This window comes from Delphinus delphis, chromosome 14, assembly GCF_949987515.2.
Source record: "Delphinus delphis chromosome 14, mDelDel1.2, whole genome shotgun sequence".
NCBI lineage: Eukaryota > Metazoa > Chordata > Mammalia > Artiodactyla > Delphinidae > Delphinus > Delphinus delphis.
The window spans coordinates 43,412,895-43,433,870 of NC_082696.1; the positions used below are offsets into that span (position 1 = coordinate 43,412,895).

Genomic DNA, 20,976 nt, shown 5'->3' on the forward strand with positions numbered 1-20,976 from the left:
CAATAAGGTAAAGCAGCTATACGACCCACAAAAGGCAATTCCAAATTTGACCTGAATGATGTAGACTGATTGTTTTAAAGTCTTTAGAGGGACAAAAAAAGTAGTGCTGTAATGATACACACCTGTGTATGAGGACTATTCAGTTCATATAATAAACCATCTGTTCAGCTTTTAAAAACCCTATCCAGGCTGGCTGCCTTCACTGTCAAAAATCTTTGGAAAAAGGAAGATTCACCACTGATCCTGTGCTGTAAGGTTATGGCTTGGGACAATCAAATGCCATACTCAAGTAACCTTCAGGCTAATACAACAAGCAGAAATGAGGAAAGAGATGTCTCTCAACTCTTCAAGAGGTGTCCCAGATATCACTTCATCTTATGGGCTTAGTTAGGATCCAAGCATGAACATATACTTAGACTAGTTATATAAATGCTTTGCTCACAACATGGTAACTACAAGTGATGTCAGCTCAGGCATCCCCTCGGTGTGTCCGTACGCACCTTGATTCATCAGGACCAGGCTTCCTGTGAGCAAGGCCATGCAGTTGGTGGGCTGATGATTGTGCAGGTATTGAAATCCCCACCCTCTCCTGTATGAAGTTTCATACATATATCCCGAGGCATTGGCAATCACTTCAAGAAACCTCTCCTGTTGTGTCTTGCTCAGGTAGTTGTACAAGAAGTCATAGGCAGTGGCAAAACCAACCAGGGAGTGAGCAAGCGGGACTTCATCCCAAGGAGCATCTTTCACCAACCTGTAAAGGAAAAGAAGCCACGCAAATGAGTGCCAGCAGGCTCACAGCCCTCATCACACTTTTAAAGTGTCTATTTCTCAGAACTACAGGACACAAGTGGAGATACAATCCAAAAGGTTTAACGACACAAAAGATAGATTTCCCTCCACATAAGGCACAAGCATAAAGTTTGTCTAATGTGAAAATTACAGAGTACACACTTTTCTCTCTCCAGCTTCCGGCAACATCAGGATGTTGAGATTTTTCTACTTTTGAATTTTTTTTTTGGTTTGGTTTGGGTTTTTTTTGCGGTACGTGGGCCTCTCACTGTTGTGGCCTCTCCTGTTGCGGAGCACAGGCTCCAGACATGCAGGCTTAGCGGCCATGGCTCACGGGTCCAGCCGCTCCGCGGCATGTGGGATCTTCCCGGACCGGGGCATGAACCCGTGTCCCCTGCATTGGCAGGCGGACTCTCAACCACTGCGCCAACAGAGAAGCCCACTTTTGACTTTTTGCTTTACTCTTCATGGGAGGTAGAAGAATATATTCAAAGAGATCGAAAGCACATAACGTCATGGCAGATCAAAATTCTCTGGAGTACCCATTAACTAGTGCTTGCCCTCCCCTTTCTACCTGAAGTAGGGTTCTCAGTTCTGTTCCATGGCTGCTGTGCTGAAACTGTCCAACATGTATGTATATCCTATCTTATTTCCCACGGGCTGGTCAAGGTGAAGGTACCACGGTGTACAGTTTGGGACCTCTCAATCTAGACAGACCCCCTTGGTCAATGCCATGATGAGGAGAGTGGCTAAAACGCTGGTGTAAGGGAGTAAAGTGAGCTGATTCTAACTCAGATTTCTGCGTCTCATTTTTCTCATAGAATGAAGTGCACTGCCTTTAAGATTCTTCAAGTACTTTTCAGGGAAGTCTATAAAAGCTGATCTGTGAAGTATTAAATTGTCATTTTCTCGGAAACCAAATTTCTGCTTGACTTGCTACATAATTCTGCAAGCACATTAATAGTGTGTGGCCTGCATGACACAGGAAGCGAAAAAGGATCTTTCGCAATCACAGTTCTAGGGAATTATCCAGAAGACCCTCCCTATCTGTTCAGGATGTACTTGAGTAATCTCTAAAAGAGGGAAACAAATGAAGGGTGTGCTGTACTTGCGGGAGGTGGAAGAAAGCTCTCAATTAGGGATTAAACTAAAGCTTAACATTTCTATGCCAGAGCCTCTTTTTGGCCAACTAGTGAAGCCTCAGCCTCTTTCTCAATATGTTAACATATAATAACATATTAACATATAATATCTTATATGTTAATTCATAACATATAATACCTAGGGATACCAGGAAAGGTATTACTTTGAAACATAACTATCAGTACAGATATTTTTAAAAATTGTGATATATGTGCTTCTTTATTAAGGCATTAGAATACACGATTGAATGGCAGGGATAGTAACTATGATAATGTATAAGTAGTGATGAGCATAAATAATATTTTGAGATGTACACAGTAACTGAATGTGACGTGAAAATATCTGTGACAAAGTTACAGGTTCTCCTGATATTACTATAGTTGGTTATCCAGATTTATGATTTAGAAGAGATGCTAAAATTTCAGTTAGAGTTAGTGAAAATTAAGATGCAGTATTTCTCCCATACAAACCTCACAGACCCTAGGTTAAGAATACTTAAAATGTTCTGAGAGACTACCTGTTCTAGACTGTGCTCCTCTTTCAGGAGTTTATATTAAAGACCTGATCTTAGTAAGGCCTTCTCTGCTCACTCTGTCAGAACTTCAGCATTACTCCCCAACTCACAGTATTTCATTTGCCTTCCTCACTTTTTTGTCCTCTTAGCGTTTAAGTATGTATTTGTATATGCGTATGCATAGTATCCCCTACTAGAATTGAAGTTCTACAAGGGCAGGGTTAGCTTTCCTTCTCTGTTGTATTCACTATTGGATCCCCAATCCTACAACAGTGTCTGGCACACAGGAGACTTTCAATAAATATTTTGGGGAAGAAAGAAAAAAATGAAGGAACAAGCCTATAAAACTAGGCTACACTGTTGACAATGAATATGTGATGATTAAGAAATCAGGAATTTGGAAGAATCCCTTGGTATTTAACAATAACTTCAGTGTTTGGTTAGCTGTGCTAGTGATACAGCCTGGTGCTAAAATGACTAAAGTTGATGAGCTTCTTAACCAGTTGGCCATGGACAAAGCTGCCCTGCCAGTCAGCTGGCCAGTGTGTGTACTGGTTGTAAACAGACTATGAAGAGTGTAAATTAATTCCCTACTTCTAGGAAAAAACCCAACTCAGACTGCAAGCTCACTGCCAGGGAGTTAGAAACACAATCTTCACTGACTTATAGTGATTGGGGAAGCAGGCAGAGACTCCAAGGCATTTTTTTCCCCAGCCCTGTGTCTTTGCACCATGTCACCTATAAATGACAGCACATACACGTAGCCATGATAAAGCTGGCATCAATGAGCTGCTACCATCTACTGAGCCCTGACACGTCTGATACACCAGTGAACTTATTTTTTATAGATAAAAGAACATTTAATATAATTGTTCTTCAGGAAATATTACTATGCAATTTGTGAGAAAATTTCCAAGTTCCCACGTATAGTTGCTTACTCCAAGCAGTTTCCAATTCAACAAAATCCTAGCCCACTGATTAAAAAAAAAAAAAAGAGTTCCTGGTACCATCAGGTGCATCACTATATCATTATGAAATCTGATCTGTAATAGCTACATTTCTAAGACGTTACCTAGATTCTTTACCAAGACATTCTTACCCAGCTTCATCTTCAGATACAGAGAGTAATTATGGATGAGACTGTATTTTACTGTCATGGAAACCAAAGGAAATTTGCTTCTAGCTCATGAATAGCAGCAAAGGAACTATCGTATTCAATGTGATCCTAACTAGCAGCTACTAAAACTACTAAAGAAGCATGTTAAGAATCACAAAAAAAGATACAGGTATTCATATATGAGTTTTATTTCAGTTTAAAATATTTATATGTACATATTTACCAATCTTTTGAAGGGGAGCTAAAAGCCTTGTCTTTGAATGTGGGTCTACGGATCAGTGTCATTGTTTTTCCCTGCAAAGAACACATATAACACATCATCACAATTTCCAGCCTTGGTTTCTTTAATATAGGAAGAAATTAAAGATACTTGTGAAGGAATATAGAATCCTTCCAGACTTTTATGAGTTTTTCCCTAAACTTTTACTAATCTCATCCACATTAAATTATGACAGCAATTTTTTATAGTAAGTCATTCCAAAGCATTTAAGTTGGTTTTGGAACTATTAATTCTTTTTTATAAACTCACACTTATTCTATTTGTATAATATTATTAAAATTGTGTAATTACAGGTATTAGTGAAAGTGGCATAAACTGGTTTGAGAACAAATACAACTGACATTTGCTAAGCACATAATTCCATGGGTGGCAACAGAAATTAATGGACACAGCCTTGACATTCAGCAGTCTCTGAGAGCTGCTGCCAGTTATACAAGGAATGGAGGTTAATTTCATTGGCAAGTCAGTTAAGAGGTGGTTAGTTAAGAAAATTAAGTAAGTTAAGAGGAGGTTAGTTAGGAAAAGTTTTACTGTATTCCTTTTTATAAGCTATACTTTCCCCTGTTTAGAGAACGATTCTTAAATTAAGGTCCATGGACCCCTGGGGTCTCTGAGACGCTTTCAGGGGATCCATGACTAAAAATTATTCTCATAATAATATAAAGATGTTATATGTTGATATTTGCACTAATGGTGCAAAAGTACTAGTGGGTTAAAAATGTTGGCATCTTAGCAAGCCAGGCAGGGGCACTGAACTGTTCTAGTAATCCTTGTATGATTCTGCATACTGCCGTGCACTCTAAGTTTAAAAAAAAAAAGCCAGTTTCACTTAAGAATATCCTTGATAAAGTGGTAAAAATTATTAATTTTATAAAATCTCAACCTTTTTAGTTCATATCTTTCTAATAGCCCATGTGATGAAATGGGAAGTATGTAAAAAGCACTATCCGTAGCAAAGTAAATAACTATCATGAGGAAGAAATTGTGCATTTAGTTGAGAGCTGAACTAGCTCCTTGCTTTTTCATGAAACATCATTTTTACGTCAGAGAATGACCAACTGACAAATTACAGTTTTTTAGACTTGGGTATTTAAGTGGAAGTCTTTTTGAAACAAGGAAGCCTGCCAGTTCAAGAAAAACTGAAAGGTTTTGTTGACAATGACAAAATTTGAGCTTTCAAGCAAAAAAAAAAAAAAAAAAGAATTTTGGAAAAATTGTATTGATAACAAGTGTGATTTATTTTTATATTATATAACTAAATGCATCAACATTTGGAAGATGGGAATAACTCAGTGAATAAACATTCAAATAAAAAAGGCATATTACAAAACCATACAAAGATAAAAGATTCATTATAAGTGCAAAGCATACTAATGGATTTTTTACCAATTAAAATATATGAGGAATTTTATTAACTAACATGGTTTCAGATTCCACATTGAAACTAACTTTTATAATCCAGATTCCACATAGAACTAACTTTTACAAAACTACCACTTGTCAAGTTCTAGTACAGTAGCAAAGAAAACTGTCAAAATTATCTGAAAAGACTCTTCAAATACTCCTCCCTTTTCAGTCAGATGTCTGTGTGAACTGGATTTCTTCATATTTCTTCATATTTTCAACTTAAACACTATATTGCAACAAACTGAATACAGAAGAAGATATGCAAGATTTGCAAAAGTATAAAACACTGATCTCCTTCACACTAAATATTTTGTCTCCAAAAATCTCATTATTTTTTGCCTAAAAATATGTTATCTATGTTAATATGAAATGGATTTATCTTTCAAGAGAATGAATAAATATTTTAAAAAAATTTTTAGCTTTAATTTCTAGTATGGTAAATTTCAATAGGTATAGCCCACATAAACAAAGCTCTTTGATGTCTGATGTCCTCATTAATTTTTAAGAGTGTAAAAGAGTTCTGAGTCCAAAACATTTAAAATCTGCTGCCTAGAATATTTCCAAAGGTGAATTTAAGTGAATTTATGCGAAACAGAATGATGTGAACATAGAAAGGAACTATTAATTGCCTGGGTTGGGGTGCACGGTATTGGTGGGGAAAGGCATAGGGTTTATCATGATGTGCTATTTCCATAAATCAAGTTGTGACTGTAAAAGGAAGAGACATAAAAACCTTTCCAAAATTTAGTAGCTTCACTAATCAGAATTTTTATAACAATTCCCTGTGGATAGACTGCTTCCATTATCATAAATGCTTTTGAACTACTATGTACAGAGTAAAAAAGTAGGCAATCTAAGGAGTCTATTACTTAAAAATTGACAGCTTACTTGATGCAATGACTAATATAAAAAGTCTAATAACAATGTTGGCATTCATTTTTATTTGCATAGATTTGTTTTAAATGATCAGTTATATTCAAATTTTTTCCATATAGTCTTAGTAGATATTTTGTAGAAAATTATTATCTGTGAAAAGATTAATACTTAGGTATCTAAGATTAATCTTAGGTATTATGAGGTTCACAGAATAGTCTATGTATAATATTGTTTAAATTTTTATACTATTTCATTTATACAAATACTGTTAAAATAAATACTTGGAATAACAGAAGTTCTGTATTTAAAATCTAAGAGGTGTCAAGAGGTCACTGATATTTAAATATTTAAATGAATCAACGATATACAAAAAAAAAAAAAACTGGAGGGGCTTCCCTGGTGGTGCAGTGGTTGAGAGTCCGCCTGCCGATGCAGGGGATGCGGGTTCGTGCCCCGGTCTGGGAGGATCACACATGCCGCGGAGCGGCTGGGCCCGTGAGCCATGGCCGTTGAGCTTGTGCATCCAGACCCTGTGCTCCACAACGGGAGAGGCCAGAACGGTGAGAGGTCCGCGTACCGCAAAAAAAAAAAAAAAAAAAAAAAATACTGGAAACAAGGGGACAACTCGTAACTCCCTTTACAATGTTATTATGGTTATTAGTCCTGTTTTTGAGCACCTTTTACAGCTTGACAATTTTATACCAGGATTTTCATATGTAACTGTATTTTGAAGGTCATGATTTGATCCATGGTATAAGCAAGTCTATGTGTTTTCAAAAGTATGTTTAAATGAGGCTCCACTGTTTGTTAAACGTTTCCAAAAAGTAGAACTCAAAACAATCCTTCTTTTTCTCATTTTGAGATAACATACAGTTTTATAACCCTATAAAATATTTACATAGTAAATTCATAAAGTAGAAGATTCATATTTCAAAATCTGGTTTATTTTAGACACTAGATGTTCATGTATAAATATAAATGTAAGAGAAAATGAAATAAGCCTTAAAGGAATTAAGAATTGAAACGTACAGTGCAGCGATGAGCTCTTTAGAAATTCCCAGATGTAACTTTACAGGGCAGAGCAGCACCAGCTTCACATTTGCCAGCTTCGCTGCAGCGGCGTCTACTGCACATAAGCTACACCTCTGCCTATAGCATGTACTGGCTCACACCACCAAAATATGCCAATATAAGGTCAGTTCTAGTCTTTTTTTTTTTTTTTTTTTTTCGGTACGCGGGCCTCTCACTGTTGTGGCCTCTCCCGTTGCGGAGCACAGGCTCCGGATGCGCAGGCTCAGCGGCCATGGCTCACGGGCCCAGCTGCTCCGCGGCATGTGGGATCTTCCGGGACCGGGGCACGAACCCATGTCCCCTGCATCGGCAGGTGGATTCAACCACTGCGCCACCAGGGAAGCCCAGGTCAGTTCTATTCTTAAAATGTAAATCAATCTATTCATTCTAAAAGAGTCCTGAAGACAGTAACCTGACAGAAAGTCATTCAGTTTTTCTGTGCTTGGAAACAACCTCCAGTAAGTTAGGAGAGTCATGTGTTACCACTGCTTTTAAAAACATGACTCATGGCAATTGTGATTCGTCTTTTCTCCCCTCTGTAAGTTAAACATAAAAACTAGCCATAAATGTTAAATGTCAGTAATATGTGAAATTTTTTAAGTAATTCCTGTAACATTTAGCCAAAGGAAGTGGATTTCTAACCCGTGTGGCCTTGCCTGTGAAGCACAGTGGGACCCTGACAGTGACTTGCCAAGAAGAGCAGAGTAAGCCCGGAATATAGATAAACTTGATCTAGGGGCCTCTGAGTGGGTAGCAAGCTATCCAAGGGGCATGTTAAACTCAACTCTGGCCTGGTTTGTAGTTCATATTCCAAATGTTTGATCAGGTGGCTAAGGGGTGGCATTTGCATCATGAAGCAAAATTAACTATTTATAGTTGGGAGGAAAGAGAGAAGCTATATTTCATACTAATTAAGCACATAGTGTGTGCCAAGCCCTTTACATACTTTATTTCATTTAATCTTCAAAATTCACATTAGATGTTACAGCCCCATTTCATAGATTGTAAAAGCGGTATTTGGATAGGAAAATTACTCGTTGAAGATCACGTAGCTAAGTTAAAGAATGGAATCCAGGACTACCTGAATCTAGAATTTTTACTTCTTCCTGGTGAGGGAAAGCACTGTGCTTATAAGGAAAGTCACCAACTTTGCCATAAGAACCCAGTCAGAAGAAAGGGCTAGTCAGCAAACCTACCAAGAGCTAGGCAGAAGGGCACTTATGCTGAAATACAACAGAGGGTTCCAAAGTCCTGCCATGTTCATGATACCAAGAGAGAAACAAGGCATGAGGTGTGGGAAAAGGGGCAGACGTGAGGAGAGATATCATGATACTGTGCTCACAAGGTTGCTCAGGGCCCACCCTAGGAACATGTGATTCCAACCATGTAGCATTCCTGAAACAATTCTTCCTTCTCCCCACAGACCTCTGGTGAGCATGAAGCTCCTAATGTACTGCTCCAGGTCCAGCTGGTCCAGGGGCTGGTGGGCCTGACTGAACCTGCATGCTGAGAACGTTCAGCTCCTAAAGCTAGCCAGGGCTACAGACACAGAAATAGACAATGAGCTTTCCTTTTTGAACATCTACTTTGCTCCCTACTAGAGAACAAATGCTAAAAGGATAACAGAACGATAGAATGGGAATTGACTATACATTAAGACATCTTCAGGGAAAATGACTTATCGACCATGAACTATAAAAGATCATTTTCTTCCACAATCTTCATTTCCATATTCATGAAATCACTGGATTCAATATATAGAGTACTACCACTTAATTTCATTTTAAAGCTATAAATTCAATATTCCAAATATTAAATTCTAAAATACAAAAATTTAGGTCAGTTTGGCCCTACTCAAGAATACTGAGGAGTCAATTATGCAAAAGCAGAAACTAAAAAGAATATTCTTTTTTACTTAAAAAAGGATTCTAGATGGCTTATAGAGAAAATGAATTAGTCTGAGTGTGAAAATATACACCAAGCTAATGTAGTAGTGTTGTTAAGTGGGAAATGGCACTGCCGTGTCATTATTCCAGTGTTTAATTCGCTGACACAAAGTCCTTTTATCCAAATATCCAAGTATGCTATCCAAGTACGCTGTTTCATTCTATTTAAATGGAATCAAACAGCATTCAAAATTGTAATCCCTTTTTGCTGGCCAAGTGTGTTTTGGGCTAGTGTCCAGCCTGAAAAGGTAAGAGGGAGAAGCACGATAATTAAGATGATTCAAATTTCATAAGAAGACCTCTGTTTTGTAAGAAAGGCAGAGCTCAAAGGACTAGAATTTAAAACAGGCTCACCTATCACATTCTAATAATAAATTACGAAAGAATCTGTTATAATGGAGAAATTCTGAAACTTGAAAAGGTGGTAGGAGAGAATAACCCAGATTTCCTGCATTGTTCAGAAAAGCTTAATCAAATGATTTTTGGCCTTTTAAAAAAGTAGCTTGGTATTTTATAGGTTTAACATGCTTTATATTTATACATGTAAAATGTTTCTAAAAGTTCAGTTGAAGACTTCCCTGGTGGTCCAGTGGTTAAGACTCCACGCTTCCAATGCAAGGAAGGGGGCACGGGTTCGATTCCTGGTTGGGAAAGTTTCACATACCACGTGGTACAGCCAAATAAATAAATAAATAAATAAAAGTTCAGTTGCACAATTCATAGATGTCATCACTTCAGTCAATGACTATGCAAGTATCCAGTGATCATGTGAGAAACAATGCCTAGAAGTAGTTGATCTGATTTTAAGAAAAAATTAAACATGCAAGAAGAGCCAGGGAAGTCAGTGAAAAGAAGAACAATGATGGAGGGTGGCCAGCTCTGCCAGAGAAGAAGGCACACTATAAACCTTCGCTAATCAGAATACAGTGGTACTGACATATGAATAGACAGACATACCAATGGAATGAAACAAAATTCAGAAACAGGTGCAAAACATATGGAAACTTGGTATGTGATAAAGGTGGCATCAAAAATCAATAGGGAAAAGAAGTACCCTCCAACAAGTTATACTGGAACAACTAGATAGTCATTTGAAAAAAGGAGAAAATTGGATCCAAACCTCATAGAATACAAGAAAATAAACTCTAAATTAATTAGGCATCTAAATATAAAGTATGAGATAAAAAAATCTTAAAAGAAAGCATGGATGAATTCCTTTGTGACCTGGAGAAGGAAAAGCCTTTCCAACTATGATTCAAAAACAAGAAGCAATAGAAGAAAAGACATCATTTTGGCCATATAAAGCTTAAAAGAAAAAATAAGACAAAACCTTTTGCACAGGGGGAAAAAAAAGACCACAAGTAAACATGAATAAACTGGGGAAAAATATTTGTATCATATACTCTGGATACAGTTGGACTTATCCTAACATACCAAAGGCTCATAAAATTTAAGAAAAAGATCAAAATGTTATTGGAAAAATGAGCAAGTGACAAACAAGACAGTTAACAAAAAAAAAAGGGCAAACATCCCTCATTCAAAATTCTCATCTCCACTTATTATAAAAGAAATTTAAATCAAATTACAACTGATCTAACATTCGAATCAGTAAAAATCTCACATAGGACAAATACTCTAGTCAAAGCTGTGGGGAAATAGGCACACTCTTAAAATGCTGTTAGGGGTGCAGAGTAGTACAAATCCTATGGGGTAGAGCTTGGTAACATTTAACAAATTTTATAAACATTTTATATTTTGATCCAGTAATACCACTTATAGTAATCTACCACAAATAAAAAACATATATGCAGAAGGTTATTTATCATGGCATTACTTGTAATATGATTCTGACATGGTACATTGTGAACCATGTAACTATTTCAGATATTTAAAATTAAGTCAGAAATAAATATTGAGATGAAATTATGTTTCAGATTTGATTCAATATAAAATGAACAAATAGGAGAATATGTTCCAAACAAAAGAAAAAGATAAATCTCTAGTAATCAACCTTAACAAAATGGAGATGAGTGATTTATCGGATAGAGAGTTCAAAATAACAGTCATAAATGCTCACCAAAGTCAGGAGAGCAATGCATGAACAGGGGGAGCACTTCAACAAAGAGACAGAAAATATTAAAAAGTACTGAGCACTGCATTGTACTGAGCACTGAAAAATTCAATAACTGAACTAAATTCAATAGAAGGATTCAACAGCAGACTAGATCAAGTGGAAGAAAGGATCAGTGAACTTAAAGAGAGAGCAATCAGAAGAGCAAAAAGGAAAAAGAATAAAAAAGAGTGAAGATAGCTTAAGGGACTTATGGGACACCATAAGAAGACTAATATACACATTATAGGGGTACCAGAAGAAGAAGAGAGAGGAAGGGAGAGAAGCTTATGCAAAGATATAATGACTGAAAACTTTCCTAACCTGAGGAGAAAGAAACAGGCCCCCAGATACAGGTAGCCCGGAGTATCAAAAAAGATGCCTCTACAAAGACCCACAGTAAGACACATTATTAAATTTTCAAAAATTAAAGAGAATCTTAAAAATAGAAAGATAGGGACTTCCCTGGTGGCACAGTGGTTAAGAATCTGCCTGCCAATGCAGGGGACACAGGTTCGAGCCCTGCTCTGGAAGATCCCACATGCCGCGGAGCAACGAAGGTCGTGCGCCACAACTACTGAGCCTGCACTCTAGAGCCCACGAGCTGCAACTGAGCCTGCGTGTCACAACTACTGAAGCCCGCACACCTAGAGCCTGTGCTCCGCAACTACTGAAGCCTGCATGCCTAGACCCCGTGCTCCGCAACAAGAGAAGCCACCACAATGAGAAGCCCGCGCACCGCAACGAAGAGTAGCCCCCACTCACCACAACTAGAGGAAGCCTGCTCGCAGCAATGAAGACCCAACACAGCCATAAATAAATAAATTTATAAATAAATAAAAATTTAAAAAAAAGATAAAAGCAACTTATTACAAGGGAACTCCCATAATACCATCAGCAGAGTTTTCAGAAGAAACCTTGGGGACCAGAAGGAAGTGGGACGATATACTCAAAGTGTTGAAAGAAGGAAACTGCCAATCAAGAATAATCTACCAAGTAAAACTGTCCCTCAGAATTGAAGGAGAGTTAAAGAGTTTTCCAGATAAACATATGCTGAAGAAGTTTATCACCACTAACTGGCCTTAGAAGAAATGTTAAAGGGAGTTCTTCAAACTGAAATGAAAGGATGCCAATTAGTAACGTGAGAACATATGAAAGTATAAAACTCACCAGTAAAGGTAAATATACACTTAAACGCAGAATACTCTAATATTGTAATGGTGGTGGGTAAATCACTTATAACTCTAGTATAAAGGTTAAAAGAAGACAGTATTAAAAAATAACCATACAATAATTTTTAATAGATACACAATGTAAGAAGACATCCAAGTTTTCAAAATTTCCTGCTCATCAATACTTCCTCTGGAAACTAGTGAAGAATTTCTCCACCCAAATTAAGATATATACCAAAAAGAAGACAACATGAGATTCATGTTCCAGAGGGGACCCACCCCATGAGAGAAAAGAAGAGTTAGTCAACAGCCATACCGTAGATCTAGATTATAACCAGTCAAAGGCTTTGGCAGGTTCCTCTTCAAGAAGATGAATTGTTAAGAATGTCTTATTAAGAACATCTTGTTTGAATGGATTGAGAGACTTACATAACTGAGTGAGAGTCTGGTTGGTAATTAGTGATAAGTGTATAGGAAACTAAGCAAATAAAGCAAAAAGGCTGTTATTAATCCTAGAGAAAACAAAAAGTTGCACACAAACTGAAAATAATCATAGTATATGACATGGTTCAGCTGTCAACAGCTTTTGCCTCGTTAAAATATGCAAACACAATATTCATTCAATTAAAATCACAACATATCTATATTGGAAGCCTGGAGGGACACGCAGTTTGTATGTGTTGGTGGTGGATGGTACGTGAGAGGTAGATGAGGGATGCATCTACAAGTCAAGGAATGCCAAGGGTTGCCTACGACCACCTGAAGCGTGAGACAGTTTTTCCTTGGAGCCTCTAGAAGGAACCAAGACCCTGCTGACACCTTGGTTGCAGATTTCTAGCCTCCAGAACTGTGAGAGAATCAACTTCTGTTTGTTTTAAGCCACTTAGTCTGTGTTACTTTGTTACGGCTGCCCTAGGAATAATACACCGACCTTCAAGAACCTGACTTGTCATCACTGCCATCTTGTATGCACCATCTTCCTGCTGCTGCCTAAACACGTGGTGACTCCCATTTATTTTAAAGAAATCCTCTAAGATTTTGACACCACCACATGCAAAAGGGCAAAGAACCTGTGACAGTAAGTTTAAAAAGTGAGGGATACTTTAACAATGGCAAAAATGGTCATCAAATTGCTAAATCTTGCCACCCTGATGTTAGGAAGATACCGAAACTAAAATAAGGCCAACCTTAAGGTGCTAGGATACATGAAACAGTACTTTACTTTCTATTATGGTTTCCTCAGTAAGGTTAATATTTACCTAAGATTCCCACTTTTTAATGCTTTATCAGAATTTCTCTCTTTTACAATATGCTATTTCAAGGTTTTGCTGAAGTTGCCTTTTTAAAACAGTGAATGAACTGTTCTTGATTTTATTCTGGGTGCCAACTGGAAATAATGCGCTGCAGAATTTATTCCACTCAGCCCTGGAAACCTGAAATGTAGCCGTTAATCACAGACACACACTGTTTCCTAATGAAAAAACGACGCTTCCTAATATATTTTAGGAACAAGTACTCTGAACACTACAATTATGGAATAAGGAAGCCACCTCAAAGACTGAAGCAGTCCCCTCACTGGAGATATTCAAGAAGAGGGATATTGAGAAGGGATTCTCTGGAAAGGAATCATGGGTTTATCACAATGTTAGGCAGAGTTTTCAAATTATAAATAACAAGCTATTAATAGATTGTGGAATGAATATAAGGGGTCGTGACCAGCATATTTTTAGTGGAATTTAATGGCATGGAATAGGAAATAGCAGAGTGCAAAGCATGACGTAAATGCAAGGGCTGATTCACACAACTTCTACTTATATATTTACACGTGTAGAGTTAAAGTTCTGTGTATATTGGGATGTAAACTTTATTTCTTACTGTGGGTCACAGTCATAAAAGGTTTGAAAGCCACTGTCTTAGAGGGTAAATGTGCCACCAAACAGGCAGCCCATCAGATGCATCCTGCAGGCAGAGAGGACCCAGGCCCAGGGACTGCTTCAGTGCGTGGAGCTAGGTTGAGACTGGGTTGCCCCAAACACCTTCCAGCAGAGGATCTGGAGCCAACCATGAGGGAAAATCTATCACGAGTTCATTAGGAAGGATCCCAGACCACCAGAGAAGTTCAGAATGTTCAAAGAGGCCAGTAGACAGTGTATGACAGAGGCAGATGTGAAACACCAAACGGGCCCACACAGTCAATTCAGGAACGAAAAGTAATTTGTCACTGTGTAGAAAAAGAACAAGAAAACGTTTCTCATCCCCCAAAACATCTGTTTGGCTTTGAAGCCATTTATTTTCAAGAGAGGTAATGAAATAATACCTATGAACAGCACCTTGTACCAATAATGTTTATTTTATTTCATGTCCCGGGGACACAGTTTTAAAGAGTATTTCTTAATTTGGCAACAAAGTGGAAAAAAGTCAGTTTAGGAGTTTGTGAATCATAAAAAATCTGGAGGATGTGCTATTTGCCATAAAATAGAATTAATGGATAAAGTAAATTTAGATTAAATTACGAGCCAAACTTGTGAGCCATCTTCAACATGCCATGGGCATTAAATACTTCCCCGAGTTTTAGATCTAGAGTTATCTGTCATATGGAAAATAAAAGCTGACTCCACCCCAAAGGTTGAATGTAGTCACATCTTCTTTAACCAAGTGACAGGCTATGATAGAAAAGCAAAGAGTAAAAGATTCAAACTGGCTTTAGTAATAGTGTAAAATCCTTCCCATGTCAACAGGTTCTCCAAAGAAGGTAAAATAGTAAGCTCCATATGGTTTTTCAAAATTATGGCCCAAAGTTTAGGGCAGAAAGATATTAAAGTTAATACAAAATTTTAGCAATATGTGTGGATTTATTCTTAACTCTCCCTTTCCTTAGACTTTCTTTTCTTGGAATAGTGTATTCCCTGTAATTGAATCACGGAAATGAACTAAAAATTGCACATTAAATTGTTACAAACCCAAATTGCCATCCATCCACACCTCATCAAGAATCTTTTTTTTTTTTTTTTCCAACTTAAGAAGAAATAGCACGATTCTCTCAAGCTGATACTTTCTTCCTGGAGTGATGCCGACATGATGTTTCATTTTGGCTTCACATCCAGAAAGTGATTTGAGGACACCCAAGTGGCTCTTCTAGCACTTTACCTTTTCTTCTCATTCTTCTTGTTATTCATTTATTTGTTGTGATAAGCTTACTTTAATTAAATCTGACCTTCTTTGAACTTTCCTTCTACATTTTCCTATCATCCACAGAAACTATGTCTGTTGTACTTGAAAGCATATTTTATATTGGATAAATTTTTTTTTTTCCTGGTGATGACATTTTTTAAAGTCACAGTACACTTCTAGCAAACAGGAGGCAGCTAAAAATAATGCTGGAGAGACATGAACTCAACATCTCCTCTTGGGTCCACAGGCCCTTCAAACTCAGTCGATCCCAAACCAAACCCTTTATTAGTACTCTCCAAGAGTTCCAAGTGTTGTGATCTCATTGAAAGGTCCCATGCCTCTCAGCATCCCATAAAAGAAAGTTCTTAGTCCTTCTTGTCCTCAAATATCATTGTCAAGTCTTATATTGGGTCAGCCAAAAAGTTCATTTGGGTGTTTTCTGTAAGATCTTATGGAAAAACCCGAACAAACTTTTTGGCCAACCCAATACATGCTAATCCTTAAAACTTTCTGGAACCCAACATTTCTTTGCATTCTCAGAGCCCCTATTCCAGGCTGTCATCTGGATAAACACAAAAGGCCTAAATGGTCTTCCTGGTTTGACCTCTGCAATCTACTCTCCACATATGACCAGAGATTCTTCCTAAAACACAAATCTGTCACATGGAGAAACCAGCAGCCACTTTGCGTCTCCTGATGAGAGAACAGCCACCACCTATGCTTGTGTCAAAGTGATAAAAACCGAGCTGGAGCGAGCCTCAGCACCCAGCTGTCAGTTCGCAGGAAATGCCAAGGGTGGAGGAACTCACTGAGCTGCATCTTGAGCCTGCAATCAACCACATCCAGACTGTGGGAAGCTGAGCAGGTCAAAGGGCCCAGATTCTTCCACAGATAAATTGTAACAAAAATAAAGGGATGGAGGGGAAACTGCAGATAAAAAAGACTTAAAAAACATTTAACAAATGAGCAAGACTAAACTTGTGCCCAGGGATGCACACTTGAATGAACTATAAAGAAACACAAGGACGTGACTGATGACCCTAGAAGTCAGGGTAGTCTTTGTAGGGACAGAGGGAGCTGTGATTGGGATGAGCCTTACGAGGGGCTTCCCAGGGTGGCTGGCAACGTTCTATTTTTGGAGCTGTGCTGTGGTTAGCAGGGCGTTTGCTTTAAAATACTTTACTAAGCCACACGTTTGTTCGTATGGTGCTCTACTTTTATTTTAGAATGAAAAAGTTACACACACACACACACAAATCTGACCATGTTGCTGCCCTGTTAAAACCCTTCAATGGCCTCATAGTTCTTGTAAGAAAAAGTCCAAACTCCTTCACATGGTGGACAAGGTCTTGCAGCATCTGGCTCTCTACTCAAAACCTCAACGCTTGCCTGTCTCCTCCCTACATTAAATTTTCAGTTCCTCAAAAGCGTTCTGCTTCCTTCTGTCACGGCCTCTGAACATCAGTTACTTCTGCTTGGAACAATCAAACATGCTCTCTTTCCCCTTCACTTGGCGGATTCCTATTTGTCCCTCAGGCCCCAGGAGGAAAGCCTTCCCAGGCTCCAATGTTGGGCATCCCGAAGTACCTCTCTGTCTTCCCATTACACACTATACTTTCTCAATCACAGCCTTTATCATCTGCATTAATATAGTCTATTAGTTCATATTTTCCATAGGTCAACCACTCTAGGCAAGATGTATTAAGCTGCCCTCAAATTTTTATATTCCAATACCTAGCACAATGCCTAGACGAAAACCAAGTCCCATGCTTCCTAACACCCTGCTCTTTACTATTTAATTTTTAGCGTGCCTCAGATCACATGGGGCACTTGTTCTTTGGCCTACTCCAAATAATCGTGATTCACTGAGTCTGGGCCAGGCCCAGGAATCTGTGTTTTTAAAAATACCTATATGATTCCGATGAAAGAACCATACTTTGAGAAAGTGTCCCATATCCAATCAATCTCTTTGTAGATTCTCTGTCCTACATCTCTCTCTCTCTCTCCTCTTTTTTTTTTTAAAATCTTTTGGCCACACCGTGCGCCATGCGGTATCTTAGTTCCCTGACCAGGGATTGAACCCGTGGCCCCTGCAGTGGAAGCATGGAATCTTAACCACTGGACCGCCAGGGAAGTCCTGCCCTAAATGTCTCAGTTGCATTCCTTCTTTTCCCCACTCTCACTGACTTAACTGTGGTCTTCATTTCCCCCCTAGACTTATATAAGCTTCCACCTAGTTCCCCTCCTCCTGATTCCTCTCCTCCAAGCCATCCACACACAAAGCTTCTAAACACAGGCTTATGTGGGAAACACAATCATCTGGCCCCTGACTATGGTTCCTCCTGCTGTCCTAAGCCAGCATGTTGACACTGGAAAGAAAAAGGAAGGATGGAGGAGAGAGACTGTGTTAAACGTGGCTAAAACATATTCTCTTGATGGATACAGCAGAAGGAAATGAAGAAGTAAAATGCCATTCTGAAGATAACTAAGGTAAAAAGAACTACACAGCTTTACAAGAGACTCCACGGACATACTCATGTCACTACTATTCTCCAGTAGTTATATATATCTCTATATATAGCATTAGTAAGAACTTAATGTCAGGAAGGCCCTACATCTTTAGTGGTATTAGAACTAAACACGTATCTCAGTTAACAGACAAAGGCCACTTTTAAAAAACAATTATAAAGCATTATTGGAATAGAATACAGATATATATGCAGCACTTGCTAACTAACATCTTCCCTCAAGACACAGGGCAAGGAAGGCACAAAATTTAAACAACATGCTTAGCAAGTTGTTTTTCTTTTTGAATTTTATTTTATTTATTATTTTATACAGCAGGTTCTTATTAGTCATCCATTTTATACACATCAGTGCACACATGTCAATCCCAATCGCCCAATTCATCACACCCCCACCCCCACCCCTGGCGGCTTTCCCCCATTGGTGTCCATACGTTTGTTCTCTACATCTGCGTCTCAACTTCTGCCCTGCAAACTGGTTCATCTGTACCATTTTTCTAGGTTCCACATATATGCGTTAATATAAGATATTTATTTTTCTCTTTCTGACTTACTTCCCTCTGTATGACAGTGTCTAGATCCAACCACGTCTCAACAAATGACTCAATTTCGTTCCTTTTTATGGCTGAGTAGTATGTAAGAGCCAGACTGTAAAGTCGGTGTGGAACTTACTACATTCATATCTTTGTGGTATACATGGGGTGAGGGGCACAGGCTCAGAATCCCATCAGAAGGGGGATGAGGATGCCTCTGGCCTTAAGCAGAGCTCCCTCAGACAATTCTGCAAGCCCACGTTGCATGTTTTATTAAAAAGGCAACAAGTGACACTAGAGGAGCAGGATAGGAGAGAATGTTGCTTATCGTGGAGACAGCTGAGGGTTGCACCAGTACTGCATGTTAGACTCAAACAACAAACAGATCCCACAAGAAAACTAACGTTGCATTTCTTTCCAGCTGTGTATGTCTAGAGGTGTTATAAACAGTCTCACATTTGTTGTTAGAAAGAAGCGTTATTAAAACCATTTTATCCTCACTCAATTTGAAATAGATGGAGAGGAGTTTGCTCGGTGTGTATGAAAAACTGCACTGAGATGCTCAGCTAACCCACACACCTGACCTGGCCTCTCCCTGAGCAACTCCTCACCTGCTGTCTCCTGACACCAGTCCTTGCCCAGTGTCTTCATCTGCAACGATGCTGGCAACAACCTGCTTATTAAATGGCGTAAAAGAAGGAAATTCCCAACAGCCAGGTTCCTAACCCATGTGTTTCTGTAAATATTAAAGAATCTGAACATCATAAAAAGCCTCGTTGTCATCAGTTTTAGCCTTCTGTTTCCAAGGATCTGCAGCAGGATAAAAGCAGTAACTTTCTTCAGATCACAGAATGGAAGGAACAGAGAGAAAAAGAGGCAGAAAGAGGAGGGGGAAGGGCAGAAGGAAGAGAAAGCATGAAGGAGAAAAAGCCAGGGGAACTGGGGGCTGGGTTTTCTGAGAGCCTGCATTTGTTTCACGGGGCCACTGGATTTGCTTCCTTGAATCCAATGGATTCCGGGTGCACTCCGGGCTATGCCACCCGGTCTTCACCACTGTAAGGTCAGGAGAGGAAAACCTGATCTATTTGCTCCCGGTGCTGCGGCTCCACATGTTGGGGCCCAGCTACATCCTCCCCTACTTTGATTCCCAGCCTTAACATGCAATTTAGAGAAATAAGAAGCCTGTGAAACAGCTGTAGGGAACTGTATTTAGAGCCCAGCACGCCACGCTGAGAAAGATGGGTGGACTCTTCAGTTTGGAATGTACAGGAATGAAACTGATTGGTTCATTTCGATCTGCCAGGGGCTTTTCTTTCTCCTTTTTTCCCCTTACTTTATTATTTTTTTAATATTTTACTTTGCAAATGGGCCCTCACATGTCAATCTCCAGAAGTTTGCAATCCACAGGCAAGGGAATTAACACAAGGTCTGTTGCGAATAAAATTATAATTACTTCTGTGTGCAAAAGTTCAACTTTGTTTCCCTCACCAGTTCTGAATTCCTGAAGCTGACTGGCACCAACGCAAGAGTGAAGTAATTTCTTTCCTCTGTGATTTATTTTCTGATGATAAGAAAGCAAAAATACTATAAAGAAAGGTGAAAGAATGATGCAAAATGAGTACTTCTCAAAAACACAACTCCAGAGTGAGAGTAGGTAAAATGGAGTCCTGTGTGTCAAGAAACTTAAGAATATTGCTACATGGTCATATCTATTTCTGTGTAATAAAAATAAACTTTTTAGTAAAACTATGTGTCAGGAACATAATGCTAAGAGCTTTACATGCATTATCTCATTTAATCCTTGGAACAACATATTTGCATGGAAAGAATCATCCACATTTTAAAGATAAAGAAAATGAGGTTTACCGAGGTTAAAAAAAAACCTGCTAAAGCCTAATATAATAGCAGAGTCAAGATGCAAGTGCACCTGTGGCTCCAAGGACTGCTATCCTAGGCCCCTTCCCCAGGGTTTACAATGTTTAGACAAAAGCCTTGAAAAGCCCACTGCTCAGAAATGCATGTTGGATAACTATGTGCTGTCAACAGAGGTTGAACAACAAATCTTTTCTGTTACAATCACTGTTCAATGTTGAATGTTTGCCATTCATCTCTTCATAGTAAGTGAGATATGGTCAAATTACCTTTATCTTTCTTAAGTGATTCAGGTGTGTTGTGTTTTCCAGTAATCATTTGAGTGAGTTTTTTATGTTTGTTTTTAGCTATATAGAAGATCACTGTAAGAACAGGCAGCGCAGTATAATACCCAAGCTCACAGAACCCATCAATCATGAGCTCAGCTGAGATACACAGTGTATAAAG

General features: G+C 38.6%; 1 protein-coding gene across 2 annotated transcripts in view; it reads right to left on the bottom strand.

Annotated features, from left to right (window-relative positions):
- Positions 1-20,976, bottom strand: part of DSE (dermatan sulfate epimerase) — a 69,365-nt gene that overhangs the window by 10,853 nt on the left and 37,536 nt on the right. For both annotated transcript variants that reach the window (XM_060030056.1, XM_060030057.1), the window contains one exon: positions 501-754. In XM_060030056.1, coding sequence (XP_059886039.1) covers positions 501-754 — 254 coding nt within the window. The remainder of the gene's footprint in view (positions 1-500; positions 755-20,976) is intronic.